Source organism: Carcharodon carcharias, chromosome 3, assembly GCF_017639515.1.
Source record: "Carcharodon carcharias isolate sCarCar2 chromosome 3, sCarCar2.pri, whole genome shotgun sequence".
NCBI classification, from domain to species: Eukaryota; Metazoa; Chordata; class Chondrichthyes; order Lamniformes; family Lamnidae; genus Carcharodon; species Carcharodon carcharias.
The window spans coordinates 35,979,680-35,993,029 of record NC_054469.1 but is presented as its reverse complement, the minus strand read 5'-3'; the positions used below and the strand labels follow the sequence as shown (position 1 = coordinate 35,993,029).

The 13,350-nt window shown below is 39.4% G+C and overlaps 1 protein-coding gene across 2 annotated transcripts in view; it reads left to right on the top strand.

Moving 5' to 3' along the window:
- The window catches only part of ncapg2 (non-SMC condensin II complex, subunit G2), a 130,050-nt gene that overhangs the window by 92,710 nt on the left and 23,990 nt on the right, over positions 1-13,350 (top strand). For both annotated transcript variants that reach the window (XM_041183125.1, XM_041183126.1), the window contains exons 23-26: positions 2,488-2,678; positions 7,796-7,939; positions 11,001-11,104; positions 11,871-11,971. In XM_041183125.1, the coding sequence (XP_041039059.1) occupies positions 2,488-2,678; positions 7,796-7,939; positions 11,001-11,104; positions 11,871-11,971 (540 nt within the window). The remainder of the gene's footprint in view (positions 1-2,487; positions 2,679-7,795; positions 7,940-11,000; positions 11,105-11,870; positions 11,972-13,350) is intronic.

Below are 13,350 nucleotides of genomic sequence, written 5' to 3'. Positions count from 1 at the left end.
GAACTAAATGTAATATCTCCAAATTTCAGATGACACAAAGCTGTGTGGGAAGGTGAGCTGTGAGGAGGTTGCAGAGATGGTTCAGTGTGACTTGGTCAAGCTGAGTGAGTGGGCAAATGCATGGCAGATGCAATATAATGTGGATAAATGTAAGGTTATCCACTTTGGTAGCAAAAACAAGAAGGTAGATTATTATCTGAATGGCTATAAATTGAGAGAGGGGAATGTGCAACAAGACCCGGGTGTCCTCGTACACTAGCCGCTGACGGTAAGCATGCAGGTGCAGCAGGCGGTAAAGAATGCAAATGGTATGGTTGACCTTCATAGCCAGAGGATTCGAGTACAAGAACAGGTATGCCTTACTGCAATTATACAGGGCTTTGGTGAGACCACACCTGGAAAATTGTGTGCAGTTTTGGTCTCTTTATCTGAGGAAGGATGTTCTTGCTATAGAGGGAGTGCAGTGAAGGTTTACCTGACTGATAACTGGGATGGCAGGACTGACATATGAGGAAGATTGAGTCGGTTAGGATTATATTTGCTGGAGTTCAGAAGAATGAGGGGGGATCTCGTAGAAACCTATAAAATTCTAACAGGACCAAACAGGGTAGATGAAGGAAGGATGTTATCGTTGGTAGGGGAGTCCAGAACCAGGGGTCACAGCCTGAGGATACAGGGTAGACCATTTAGGACTGAGATGAAGATAAATTTCTTCACCCAGAGAGTGGTGAGCCTGTGGAATTCGCTACCACAGAAAGTAGTTGAGTCCAAAACATTGTATGTTTTCAAGAAGGAGTTAGATAAAGCTCTTGGGGGCGAAAGAGATCAAAGGATATGGGGAGAAAGCGGGAGCAGACTATTGAGTTGGATGATTAGCCATGATCATAATGAATGGCAGAGCAGGCTCGAAGGGCCGAATGGTCTACTATTTTCTATGTTTCTACGTAGGCCAGATCAGGTTAGGACAACAGATTTCCTTCCCGAAAGTACATTAGTGAACGAAGTGGGCTCTTACGACAATCAGTAGTTTCACAGTTCATAGATTCACCGTTACTGGGATTAGTTTTCAATTCCAGATTTTATTAATTGAACTTACGTCCCACTCTGCTGTGGTAGAATTTGAACCTGCGTCCCTAGAGCATTAGCCTGGGTCTCTGGATTATCTGTCCAGTGACATTATCATTATTGGGAGAAGGTGGCGTAATGGTAAAGTAAATTACTGAATTCAGCCTGTATGTGTGGATAGAACATCCCCAGCCATGAGAGAAAATAACTATCCCTTTGAAAATTCACACTTCCAAATCAGATAATCTACCCCAGTTCTGTTTAATGGTGTTACGAGTACTTGCATAAATTGTATACACCTAATTAAACCAATGGGGGTGAAATTGGTCATAGGTGATGATACAAAGTGGCCAATAGTGAATCAGCTGTCTATCTTATTCCTGTCCAATTTCTTTCCATTCAAACTCTTAAAGAAGGCTGGAGTACAATAATAAGGAAGTCTTGCTACAATTGCACAGGGTTTTGGTGAGGCCAAACCTGGAGCACTGTATTAAAAGCAAAATACTGCAGATGCTGGAAATCTGGAATAAAAACAGAAAAAGCTGGTAAAACTCAGCAGGTTTGGCAGCATCTGTGGAGAGAGAAACAGAGTTAACGTTTCAAGTCCATATGACCCTTCTTCAGAGCTAAAGAACTGTTCTGAAGCTGAGGGCTTGACAGGGTAGAGGCCGAGAGGTTGATTCCCCTTGCTGAGGCATCTAAAACCAGGGGGCATAATCTCAGGAGGACTGCCATTTCAGACTGACATTGAAGAGAAACTTATTTCACTGAGGGATGTGAATTTTTGGAATTCTCTACTCAAGGACACTGGATGTTTAGATGTTGAGCATAGTCAAGCTTGAGATCAATAGATTTTTGGATTCCAAAGAAATTGTGGAATATGGGGATCAAGCGGAAAGTAGAGTTGAGTTCGAGGTTCAACCTTGATGTTATTTAATGGCATAGCAGTCTCGAGCCAAATGATCTATTCCTGCTCTTATTTTTAATGTTCTTAAGTTGTTAATGGGATCTGAAGAGAAGGAATGCAACACTTTTAAATGTTTGACATTAAATTATTTGGTTAGCTTTATTTTTATTATTTGACCCATATTTTCACATTTGGTGCATGATCTCTAAAGTATTAGATATTCTTTTATATTATATGATTCTGCATATACTATTCATACATCAAATTATTTCAATAAACTGCTAGTGTTTCTTTGAAGGTCAAAACTGTGACCAAATACTTGACTAAGACATTGTACTCTATGCAATCAACTTGTTTAGTCGCTTAAAAAGACCTTGTATAGCCTTTTCTGTTTTGATGTCCACACCGCTTCCTTCAGCTGACCATAACTTGAAATACTTTGCTGAATTACAATTCTATTATAAAATCTCATTTGTGTATTGTTTGGCCTTTCTTACTTCTTGTCTATTATTCAGAGAAAGGAACCTTCAGTTTACCAATACTGATATCCATTCTGAAAGAGATTACAGTGAATTGCCTATCTCAGAACATCTACTGCATCAGTGAGAAAAATAATGAAATACTTGACAATATCCAGAAAGTATTCCACAAAATTTTGGAAATTCTGGCGCATTGTTCAAGGAAGAGCCAGGAAGAAACCCTGCAGGTATTACTTTAAAATATGCCTTTAACTGATCATATAAACAAATATATTGAAACGTTGATGCTCCTTACATATTATTCTGGGTAATGCAGTTGATGTTGCCGATACGAACTTTTAAAGTAACATAAAATGGGCTTGGTAGCAAAATTGAAGCTAGTGGGTTAAATGGGGCAATAGCGATATGGATACAAAATTGTTTACAGTATAGGAAATGGAAGGTGGATGTGAATGGCTGATTTTCGGACTGGAGGGAGGTACACAGTGGAGTTCCCTAAGGTTCAGTACTTGGATCACTACTATTTTTGATATACGTTAATGACTTGGGTTACAGGGCACAATTTTGAAATTCGCAGATACATTAAATTTTGGAAGTGTAGTGAACAGTAAGGAATTACGTAGGATATATGGCACAGAACCAGAGAACTGGGCCCAACCAGTCCATGCCAGCATTCATGCTCCAATTGACCCTCCTCATGGCTTTCCTCATTTAAATTTATCACAGTAATCCTCTATTCCCTTGCCCCTCATATGCTTGTCTAACCTCCCCTTAAATGCATCTCTACTATTCGTTTCAACCACTCCCTGTGGTGGTGAGTCCCACATTCATACCTCTCCTTGGGTAAAGAAATTTCTTCTGAATTCCCTATTGGATTTCTTGGTGCCTATCTTATATTGACTGCTGCCTGGTTATGCTCTTCCCCACAAGTGGAAACGCTTCTTCTCTATTCATCCAGCAAAGCTTTTCACAGTCCTAAAGATTTCCACCAGGTCACCCCATCAAAGATCGTAATCAACTTCAAGCGGACATAGTCTACTAGAATAGGCAAAAGCAGATGAAATTCAATGTAGAAAAATGTGAGGTGATGCATTTTGGTAGGAGGAATGTTGAAAGAAAATACATGCTAAATAGTATAATCTTGAAGGGGGTGCAAGAAGAGAGACCCAAGGGTGATTGCACACAAATCTTTGAAGGTGGCAAATGGTATTCTGGGTTTTATAAACTGAGCAAAGCATTAAAAAAAGCACTAAGTTATGCTAAACCTATTGGAAAACACTAGTTCATCCCAAGCTGGAGTATTGTGTCCAACTCTGGGTACCACACTTTAGGAAAGATGTGAAGGCTTTGCAGAGAGTGCAGAAGAGATTTATAAAATGGTCCTAGTGTTGAGGGATTACAGTTTGTGGCTAGAATAGAGGAACTGATGTTCTCCTCAGAGCAGATAAGGATAAAAGGAGATTTGATTTAAAATCATGAATGGTCGGATAGAATAAGGAGAGAGAAATTATTTCATTCCAGGTGTAAGTAGTAGCAGTAACTTTGTCATTCATATCAGCAAAATTGTGCAAACAATTGCCGATAATATTTGTCCAATATTGTATTAAATGCATTTTGTTGGTCCTGGTTTAATTTTGTAAGAGACATTTTTAAATGGTCAATTTTTGAACACAACCTAACTTTTGCTGTGAATTTGAGCTTTCTTTTACTTCCTGTATAATTTACAAATCAATTTTCTATTTAAGCATGCCCATAATTCAAGTGCTCTTAGGCGAAACCACCTTACTGATTTATCCCTAATTTCTCTTGGAGGAGCACTGGCAATTGAAATTTTCATCATAGCCAGTATTCTAAGTATTGCAGTTAAGAAATTGTAGTTAATTCAGAAGCATGCCACTTCAGGAGTTTCTGTACTAAAGTGGGATGCAACTATGATCACCTTGCTGTACGTCTTATCAGATGATAAACTACTCAAAAACATGCATTGGAGAAAATCAATAAGACTAAAGCCCCCATTTGTCCAGTGTACCTTCCAAACAATGCTGTTTATTCTATTCCTAGTCACTTATCTCTTAACCAATAAAACCCAATCAACACATTATTATAGTAGAGAAAAATGGAAATAGCAGATGCCATATTATTCATATAAGTTAAATGGCTTTCTACTGGAATTCATACTAATAACATGGTTCCATGAGAATACTCTTAATGATTATGCCAGGGATGGGACACTAATTATGAGACATTGAGAATATATGAGGAAATTTAACATGTTAAAATCAGGAAAAAATGTGATAAAACTGACTAAGCAAAGGCTATTTCCTATGAGAAAAAGTGAAGAGGAATCATCAATTTTAAGTTATTAAGTGGATGAGGAGATGGGGTGGGACTATTTTCTTTATACAGAAGTTTGTTGCAGCATGTCATACTTTGTCATGGGGTGGTTGAGTTAGAGACCTTTGGGGAAATACATTTTAGCGAAAATTGGATAAATATTTGAAGATAAAGATACAGGGCTTTGTGGAGAAGGTGGTGCAATAGGATTAGTTTTTGTATGCTTCAGCAAAGAGGCAATATGATATGACAGGCCAATAATCTTAAGGAATTTGCCTCCTCCAATTTCTTGCCCTGGTTAGAATCTGGTGGATTTTTCTGCTATTGTTTATAAAAGGTATACCACAGTAATCGAAGGTAGCCAAGCCTTTAGTCGCAAATAAATTCAGGTATGTAATTGTTATTGTACAGTGCCAAAAATGAGGATATCTTTAATTTGATTTTCTCAAGATATTTAAGTCTGAGACAAGTTGGAGCAAATGGGAACTGAAATTTTTTTATCTAATATAAAACCAGAACCAGTTCTGAAGATTGCCAGGCCGAGTTTTTCCAGCATTTTCTGTTTTCGTTTCAGATTTCCAGCATCCGCAATATTATTGAAATTTTTTGGTGTGTGTTTATAGTGTATCCATTCTAAAGCCTACCAGACTTCGTCCACACCAATCTGCCTGCCACAGATGCATCAGTTTAAGACAGTATTGGTACGAGTGACCATTGCATAGTCCTTGTGAAGGCAGACTTTCATCTTCACATTGAGGACATCCTCCATTGTATTGGTGGCACTACCACAGTGCTAAATGGCATAGAATCAGATCTGATCTAGCAGCTCGAAATTGGGTATCCATGAGGCCCTGTAGACCATCAGCAGCAGAACTATATTCAACTGCAATCTGTAACCTCATGGCCTGGCATGTCCTTCACTTTTCCATTACCATCAACCAGGGGATCAACTCTGGTTCATTGAGCAGTGTAGAAGAATATGCCTGGAGCAGCATCAGACATACCTAAAAATAAGGTGCAAACCTAGTGAAGCTACAACACAAGACTAAACACATGCCAAAGAACAGAGGCAGCATGCTATTGACAGGGCTAAGCAATCCCACAACGAACGGATGGTTAAAGCTATGTAGTCCTGCCACATCCAATTGTGAATGGTGGTAGCCAATTGGACAATTAAGCGGAGGAGGAGGAGGCTCCTCAAACTTCCCCATGCTTGATGATAGAGATAACCTAGTATGTTAGTCCAAAAGATTAGGCTGAAACATTTGCAGCCATCTTCAGCCAGAAGTGCCAGCTGGTTGATTCATCTTGTCTTCTTCCTGAGGTCCCCACTATCATAGATGTCAGACTTCATCCGGTTCAGTTTACTCCATATGATATCAAGCAAGGGCTGAAGGCACTGATATAGCAAAGACTTTGGGCCCTGACAACTTCTCAGCTGTAGCACTGAACACTTGTGCTCCACTACAAGCCCTGCCTTAGCCAAGCTGTTCCTGCACAGCTACAACACTGGCATTTACCTGACAACATGGAAAATTGCTCAGGTATGCCCTGTCCACAAAAAGCAGTACAAATCCGATCCGGCCAATCATTCACAACACCCCATTAGTCTACTCTCAATCTGCAAAAAAGTGAGGGAAGGTGTCATTGACAGTGCTATCCAGCAATTCTTGCTCAGCAATAACCTTCTCACAGATGCTCAATTTAGGCTCTGCCACTCCACTCCAGACCATATTCCAGCTAGGTCCAAACTGGGAGCTAAATCCCAGAGTGACAGGCCCTAGACATAAAGGCAGCATTTGACCGAGTGTGGCATCAAAATTGAAATCAATGGGGGAATACTCTCTACTGGTTGGAGTCATACCTAGCATAAAGAAACATGATTGTTGGAGGTCAATGGTCTCAGCTCCAGAACATTGCTGCTTGAGTTCCTCATGGTAATGGTCTAGACCCAACCGTATTCAGCTGCTTCATTACTGACATTCCTTCCAAAATAAGGTCAGAAGTGAGGATGCTCATTGATGATTGCATAGTGTTCAGTATCATTCAGGAGTCCTCATATACTGAAGTAGTCTGTGCCTGTGTGTAGCAAGACCTGGACAGCATTCAGTCTTGAGCTGATATGTGACAAGTAACATTGGCACCATACAAGTGCCAGGCAATGACTGTCTCCCCATGACATTCAAGGCATTACCATTACTAAATCCCACACCATCAACACCCTGGGGGTTACCAATGACTGAATACTGAATGGCTACAAGAGCAGATCAGAGACCAAGAATTCTGCAGCAAGTAACTCACCTCCTGATTCCTCAAAGCTTGTCCATGAATTGTAAGGCACAAGTCAGGAGTGTGATGGAATGGTTTCAACTTGCCTGGACGAGTGCAACTCCAACAAAACTCAGGAAACTTGACATCATCCAAAACAAAATAGCCGACTTGATTGGCATCCCATCCACCACCTCAAACATTCACCACTGGCACATAGTGGCAGCGGTGTGTACCATCTACAAGATGTACTGCTGCCACTCACCAAGACTCCTTTGACAGCACCTTCTAAACGCATGACCTCTACCGCCAAGAAGGACAATGGCAGCAGATACATGGGAATACCACCACCTGCAAGCTCCCCGCCCCTCCAAGCCACACACTATCCTGACTTGGAAATATATTGCTGTTCCTTCACTGTCGTTGGGTCAAAGTCCTGGAATTCCTTCCCTAACAGCTCTGAGACTGTACCTACACCACCACATGGACTGCAGCGGTTCAAGAAGGTGGCTCACCACCACCTCCTTGAGGGTAATTAGGGATGGGCAAGAAATGTTGGCTTTGCCAGTGACACTCATCCAAGAATGAATAAAAGAATTCTGAACTGTTGAGCTATTTCTCAGTTACATGCAATTGCTTTAATAAATTTCATTTTGTTCTATATTGTGTAAGTTACATACTTAGAGGAATTCTAATATCTACTTGAATGATAGAAAGGAGACATTTTGTTTTTTTTTTGAAGATTCTTGTGTCTATTCAGTCGGTTCTTGGAGAATTCATCAACACTGTTCAGCGCTGGCGTGGGGCCCATGAAGCAGTTCACCAAGAGATACTCTCAACACTTTTGGCTGCTGTGCTGGCAGAAACCATTCATTCTTTAAAAAAGGTGAGCTTGAAAAGTGTGTTTCATTGCACTATCAACTCACTCATCTGTCATGATAGAGGAAAATTGAGTAATTCCACCTGACACATCCTATTGCTCAGACAGACTGTCTCACTATGGGACTGTCACACTAGGGAGTGTGAAGCAACATCACGTAAATAAGTACTAAAGGAGGAAGGCTGTTTGGCTGATCTGGCTCATTCTTCCACAAACGACAAGGTCATGCCTAATCTTCCTGACCGATGAATTGATTACATGCTACCTGATTCGCAGTATAGTCTGAATGAAATGTAAGTATTGCAAGTGGTTAACCAGTATATATTTTTTTAGAAGTAAATGTACATGATTGAGAGTTACTGCATTACCTGTGAGTTACAAAGGATTTCTCATAATTGATAATGTGAAAATTATTTATTGCTGTTCAACAGTGGAGTGGCTTCCTCAATACAAATGTCTTTTGCTTGAAAATACAGACATTCTAAATGTTGGTTTTAATATTGAAAATCAATGGTCTTGCATGTTGAATTGGCAACATTTTTTTTGCTGGCACGGGTTCTGTAGATGGTTAATACACTTTGGAACAACTGTACATCCAACTGCAACAGCCACTAGTTTGATAGCTGTACTGTTGGTTCAATACTGTTCCCCAAAACAGAACAGCCAGTGATTGGAGCTATTCCAAAGCTCTCTGATCAATTCCTTGTGAGGTACTCTGGCAGATGCATATAACATTGTGTTTGCAAGTAATAGTTATGTATATTCAACCTTTATTTCCTATTGTATTGCACATAGGGTGTCAAGGCCAAGTTTAATCCCCCAAGTGGCATTAGGGTGAGATAATCGAAGCAGTGAGAAAAATATAATACAGTCTTCATGTTGAAGTTAGATGATCTGCCTTAATATGATTTGTGGTTACCTAGCAAAACCTACAATAATTTGGGAAGGGGGGAAGTGGTCAGCTGGATCATTAGAATTTCTCTTCGGTACAGCCTGAGGAGCTGACAGATGCAAAATTAGGAGACAAATTAAAAATATTCCATCTTGATAACAGATGATTGGTATCCTCATTAACTACTTTGGAGTGAATGTTCGCTGGAACAACATCACAGACTAGTGGCGCCAAATGGCCTGCTCTGTATTGTAATTTCTAGTTATTCAGTCACATGGCCATGAGTGCTAATTTCATAATAAGCAAAACTATTTGTATTTTGTATAGGAAACATTGATCAGTACACATCTAATTTGCATTATGAGCTCAATGTAGAGTATGCTACCTAAACATGCATGTTGAATAAAGCTAAACAACCACTTGATGTAAAGTTTGAAAAAGCAGTGTTCTAATTGGATCTGTTGACAATATTCCAGAATCTCTCAGTGCAGAAGAGGCCCTTTGGCCTTTTTAAAGGATGTGCTCAATATTGCTGAAAAAGAGACATTTTTTGTTGAAGCTTTTCATCTTGTACTCATCAGGACAATTCACAAGAAACATTTATAGAGAATGCTGATTGGTTGGCAAATGGAGTCATTGGTTGGGGTGTTGCCATGGAGAATGCACCAGTTGATCAGTTGATGGTGACTGACAGTTAAAGGCCAAGCATTGTTTGAAATTTAAACCAGGCTGCTTGACTCTGATTGGTCAAGACATTGCCCGAGGGAATGAACCAAATGACTGTTAATTATTTTGTTTAGCTGAAACAGGCACAATGTCTGTATGTGTTCTTTCTGAATGCAGAGAACAAGGGCCTGTGTATTAATATATGTAGCTTCCAGTATATGTAAATGTGCCACCTTTCAAGACTGACTGACAATCTTAAATTGGTTGTCAGCATAATTCTTAGCACACTGAGGATTATTTAGTAAATGCCGTCCAATCATGGAATCACGTCTAATGTTGGACACTGTGTTTTTACATTTTGCAAGCACGGGCTGGTTGGGTACGGTCCGTACCTTGCCCATTATGAGCAGCAGAAGGGGCATGTTGTTTGATACGATCCACCAGTCTTTGGGATGTACGTCCTGCATACCTAGCATCACACTGGCACTGAAATTAATACAATACATTACTCATTTGTGTGATAGGCAGAGTGACTTTTTTAGCTTGACGGCAGCATTCTGTTAGTGATGAATACCACTCGTGTTGCTACTGCATAGTAGCAGCGTGCAACAGCTAACTTCACCAAATTTTTGAGATACCCTTGCCCTTCCAGGGTAATCTGAGGTAGACTGGGCTGTATTTTCTTGCGAATTGTCCTGATGATTTCAAGATGAAAATCTTGGACAAAAATGTCTCTCTATTTCAGCAATACTCAAATTCTGCACTGCCAAACGACTATATTCTAACTCCTATCTTGTATAATCTTGTACATTTTTATATTGCATATTTTAAAAAGCATCTAATTGTCATTAGAATGTGTTCAGAATTCCACATAGCTGATCAAAGTTCTTATTATTCTGTTAAAAACATTGATCACTGAGTTCAAGCAATAGTTACTACAACCAAACTTCCAAAGTATTTTGTTTTAAACAAACAAATAAGTAAATGATGCAGACTTGTGGCACAGTTTAGCATCCCAGCCTCTGGACCAGAAGCTCTGGGTTCAGGCTCCACTCTGGGACTTGATGATCATGGAAAGTGTGTTCATAATGTGGCCAAACAGATTGATTATCAACCTACAAATCCTTCCAATATACCTATGGCATGTGGTAAGAGTGGGAGAGTCTCCTGGTCACCTAGAACCTGCAGTGGGCAACAGCAAACCTCTGCTGTACCCTGCCAAGTATAACCATGAACCAATACATGGAAGTCCATGGTTGCCATCACCCTCTTGGAGCATGAATCCTGAAGAGAGAGAAATAAATAATAGCTATCTCATCTTGAATAAGTGGGGAAAACCATGATATTCCAGGTTTTAAACAGTTGTGTTATTTTCTTAGAAGCTGTTTTTTAAAACAAAATATTTGAAAGTTTTGTTGTAACTATTGTAATCATGGTTGGTAATTTAAAGCTCTCCTTACAAAGCTATTAGTTACTTTGTCCAATTCCTCTGTGTATATTGAATTTCAGAAATCTGATCCAGAAGATGTTGCTCCACCTGAGACCACTGATGATCTGCCACTACTTTCAAGCTACTTTCTGGTCATTGTGTTAAAATACCCTGGTGTCATGAGGTAAGACTGCACTGCTTTACTGCTGGCTAACTAGCAGCTGTTAACTGTGGAGAATGGTGATGCTTTTTCATTAAAAAAAAATGTTATTGTGTCGTGCTTTGTGAGAAAAGGTTGCATTAAATCTTCCAAATCAGAAGAAGTATATGGCTATTAATAAAGTTTATATACATTTTCAACCCTCCTGCTCTTTGACAATCTCTTCCCTAAGGTGTAAATCAAAGAGTCTGTTTCAGTTTGCCACAAAATCTCAATTAAACGACTTAGTCCTGTGCATGTATTTTTTTACTGTACAGGACAAAATAGAGAATATTGGACATTTGCAGAGTCTTAATTTGAATATTGTTAAGTTTGAACCACCACATATATAATTACAATGACTGTATTTTTTTCATTCCATCATATATTTTCAGTTTGTAATAGGCTATGATAACTCTGACTTAGTTGGTATGCCAGCAAAATTGGACATTGAATTCAACCTTAATAGCATACAGTATAGTTGTCTTTAATTGCAATCTGCTATGCCTGCTAACTTATTTTAAGAAATTATCTGTAGCTTCCTCTAACTGTTTTGAACAAAACATGATGGTGACTAAAATGTGGTGAAAATTTTAAGCTGTAGCCAAGTGGTAAATGTGTTTTTTAAAAAAACAAACAACTATTTTTACTTGAAAAATCAGACTACCTCAGCTTAAGTAACTGAGTCAGTTTGAATCATTATTTTACACCAAAGTCTGCTGCTGTTCTTAATCATTGCCTATCTCTTTAGATCATTTTTAAATGAATTAACAGAATGCATCAACTCTGAAGCCATACAAGGAGTTGTGGGATTAGTAGCTGCTCTCCATATCCTCCTCCTCCTCAGTAAAGGTGAGTTTTACATATTCTTATTTGAGAATTATAGGGACATAAGCCTACTGAGTTTCAATCCTGTAGAACAACAGAAGGGAAAAATGTATTTCAAATAACTTAAAATGATCAAAATGAAGTACTTAAAGATGAGCAACAACATCTGGCAGTCTTTTAAATAAGGCAGAAGCAACTGCCCTGTTTCTTTATCTGTCAGTTTGTACAACTTTCAAAAAGCAATGCAAAAGAATTATGTAATGGCCAGGATTTTCCAGTCCCGCCCAGCTGGGATTATCTGGTGCCACCGAAGTTAAATGGACATTTGGCTGGCTCTCGAAGTTTTCCGTTCCCGCTCTGTGCAAGATTGGAAATTCTCGGCCTATGTGTGCAGCACAAAAACAGGTTATTTGGCCTGTTACCTGTGTTTATGCTTCACTTTTCTCACCACTCTTCATCAGAAAGAATTGCATTTATATAGTAACTTTCACAACCTCTGTACATTCCAAAGTAATTGTCAACCAATGACATACCTTTGAAGTGCAGTCGCCATTGCAATGTAAGAAAATTACCTGTTGTAGGCATCTCCTACTTTCCTTACTTTCAAAATTGGAAGGTATTGGCACTTCTAGCCATTTGCAAGAGTAATCCATGCCATTTACACTGGTCTAGCATAAAACAAGGTAAAATGATCATTATTTTTTAATCGATAGTCTCTCTAATGATAAAAACTGAATTCAAAAAAATTTTCTTGAGAACTCACTTCTAGATCTCTGAAAATCTGAGACACCTTTCTCATTTGAGAATTTTCATGGTTTTTAAGTAATTTTTGATAATCCTTGTTACTTAGCTCTTAGGTCAAATTTTCTGCTTAATTTTAAAATGTTTTACTAACTGATCTCCAGCAGAGAATGATTTTGAAAATTTTTCTTAAGATTTGTAGTGTTGCAACTTTTTTATATGCTTCTTCACCATGTTTGAAGTTGATACTTGTGCAATCTCAGATTTGACCTTTAAGCTATGAAGATTTGGCTGGAGTTAGTCCACAAGTATATATTAGGGGCAAGTGTTGTCCAGTTCCTCAGATTTTCTTATTGCCAGTCCGCTGACTTAATGAGCAGAATTTTCTGTTTGGTGGGGGGGCAGAGTGGTAGCAAGCACGGGTGGGCACAGACCCAATCTCTGCCCGCAGTCGGGTCTGTGCCGCTATTTTACGCAGGCGGACCAATTAAGGCCCGCTCAGCATATTTCCTGACTCCCGAGGATAGTGGGCGGTGGCGCGTGTGCACAGACCGCTAGGTCCAATGGCGACCCGGCAGTCTGTTTAAAAAACTTTTAGTAGCCTTTTGTAGGCTGCTCACAATGGCCATAACTAGGCTGCAGCAGAGTGGTCCGGGTGAGCA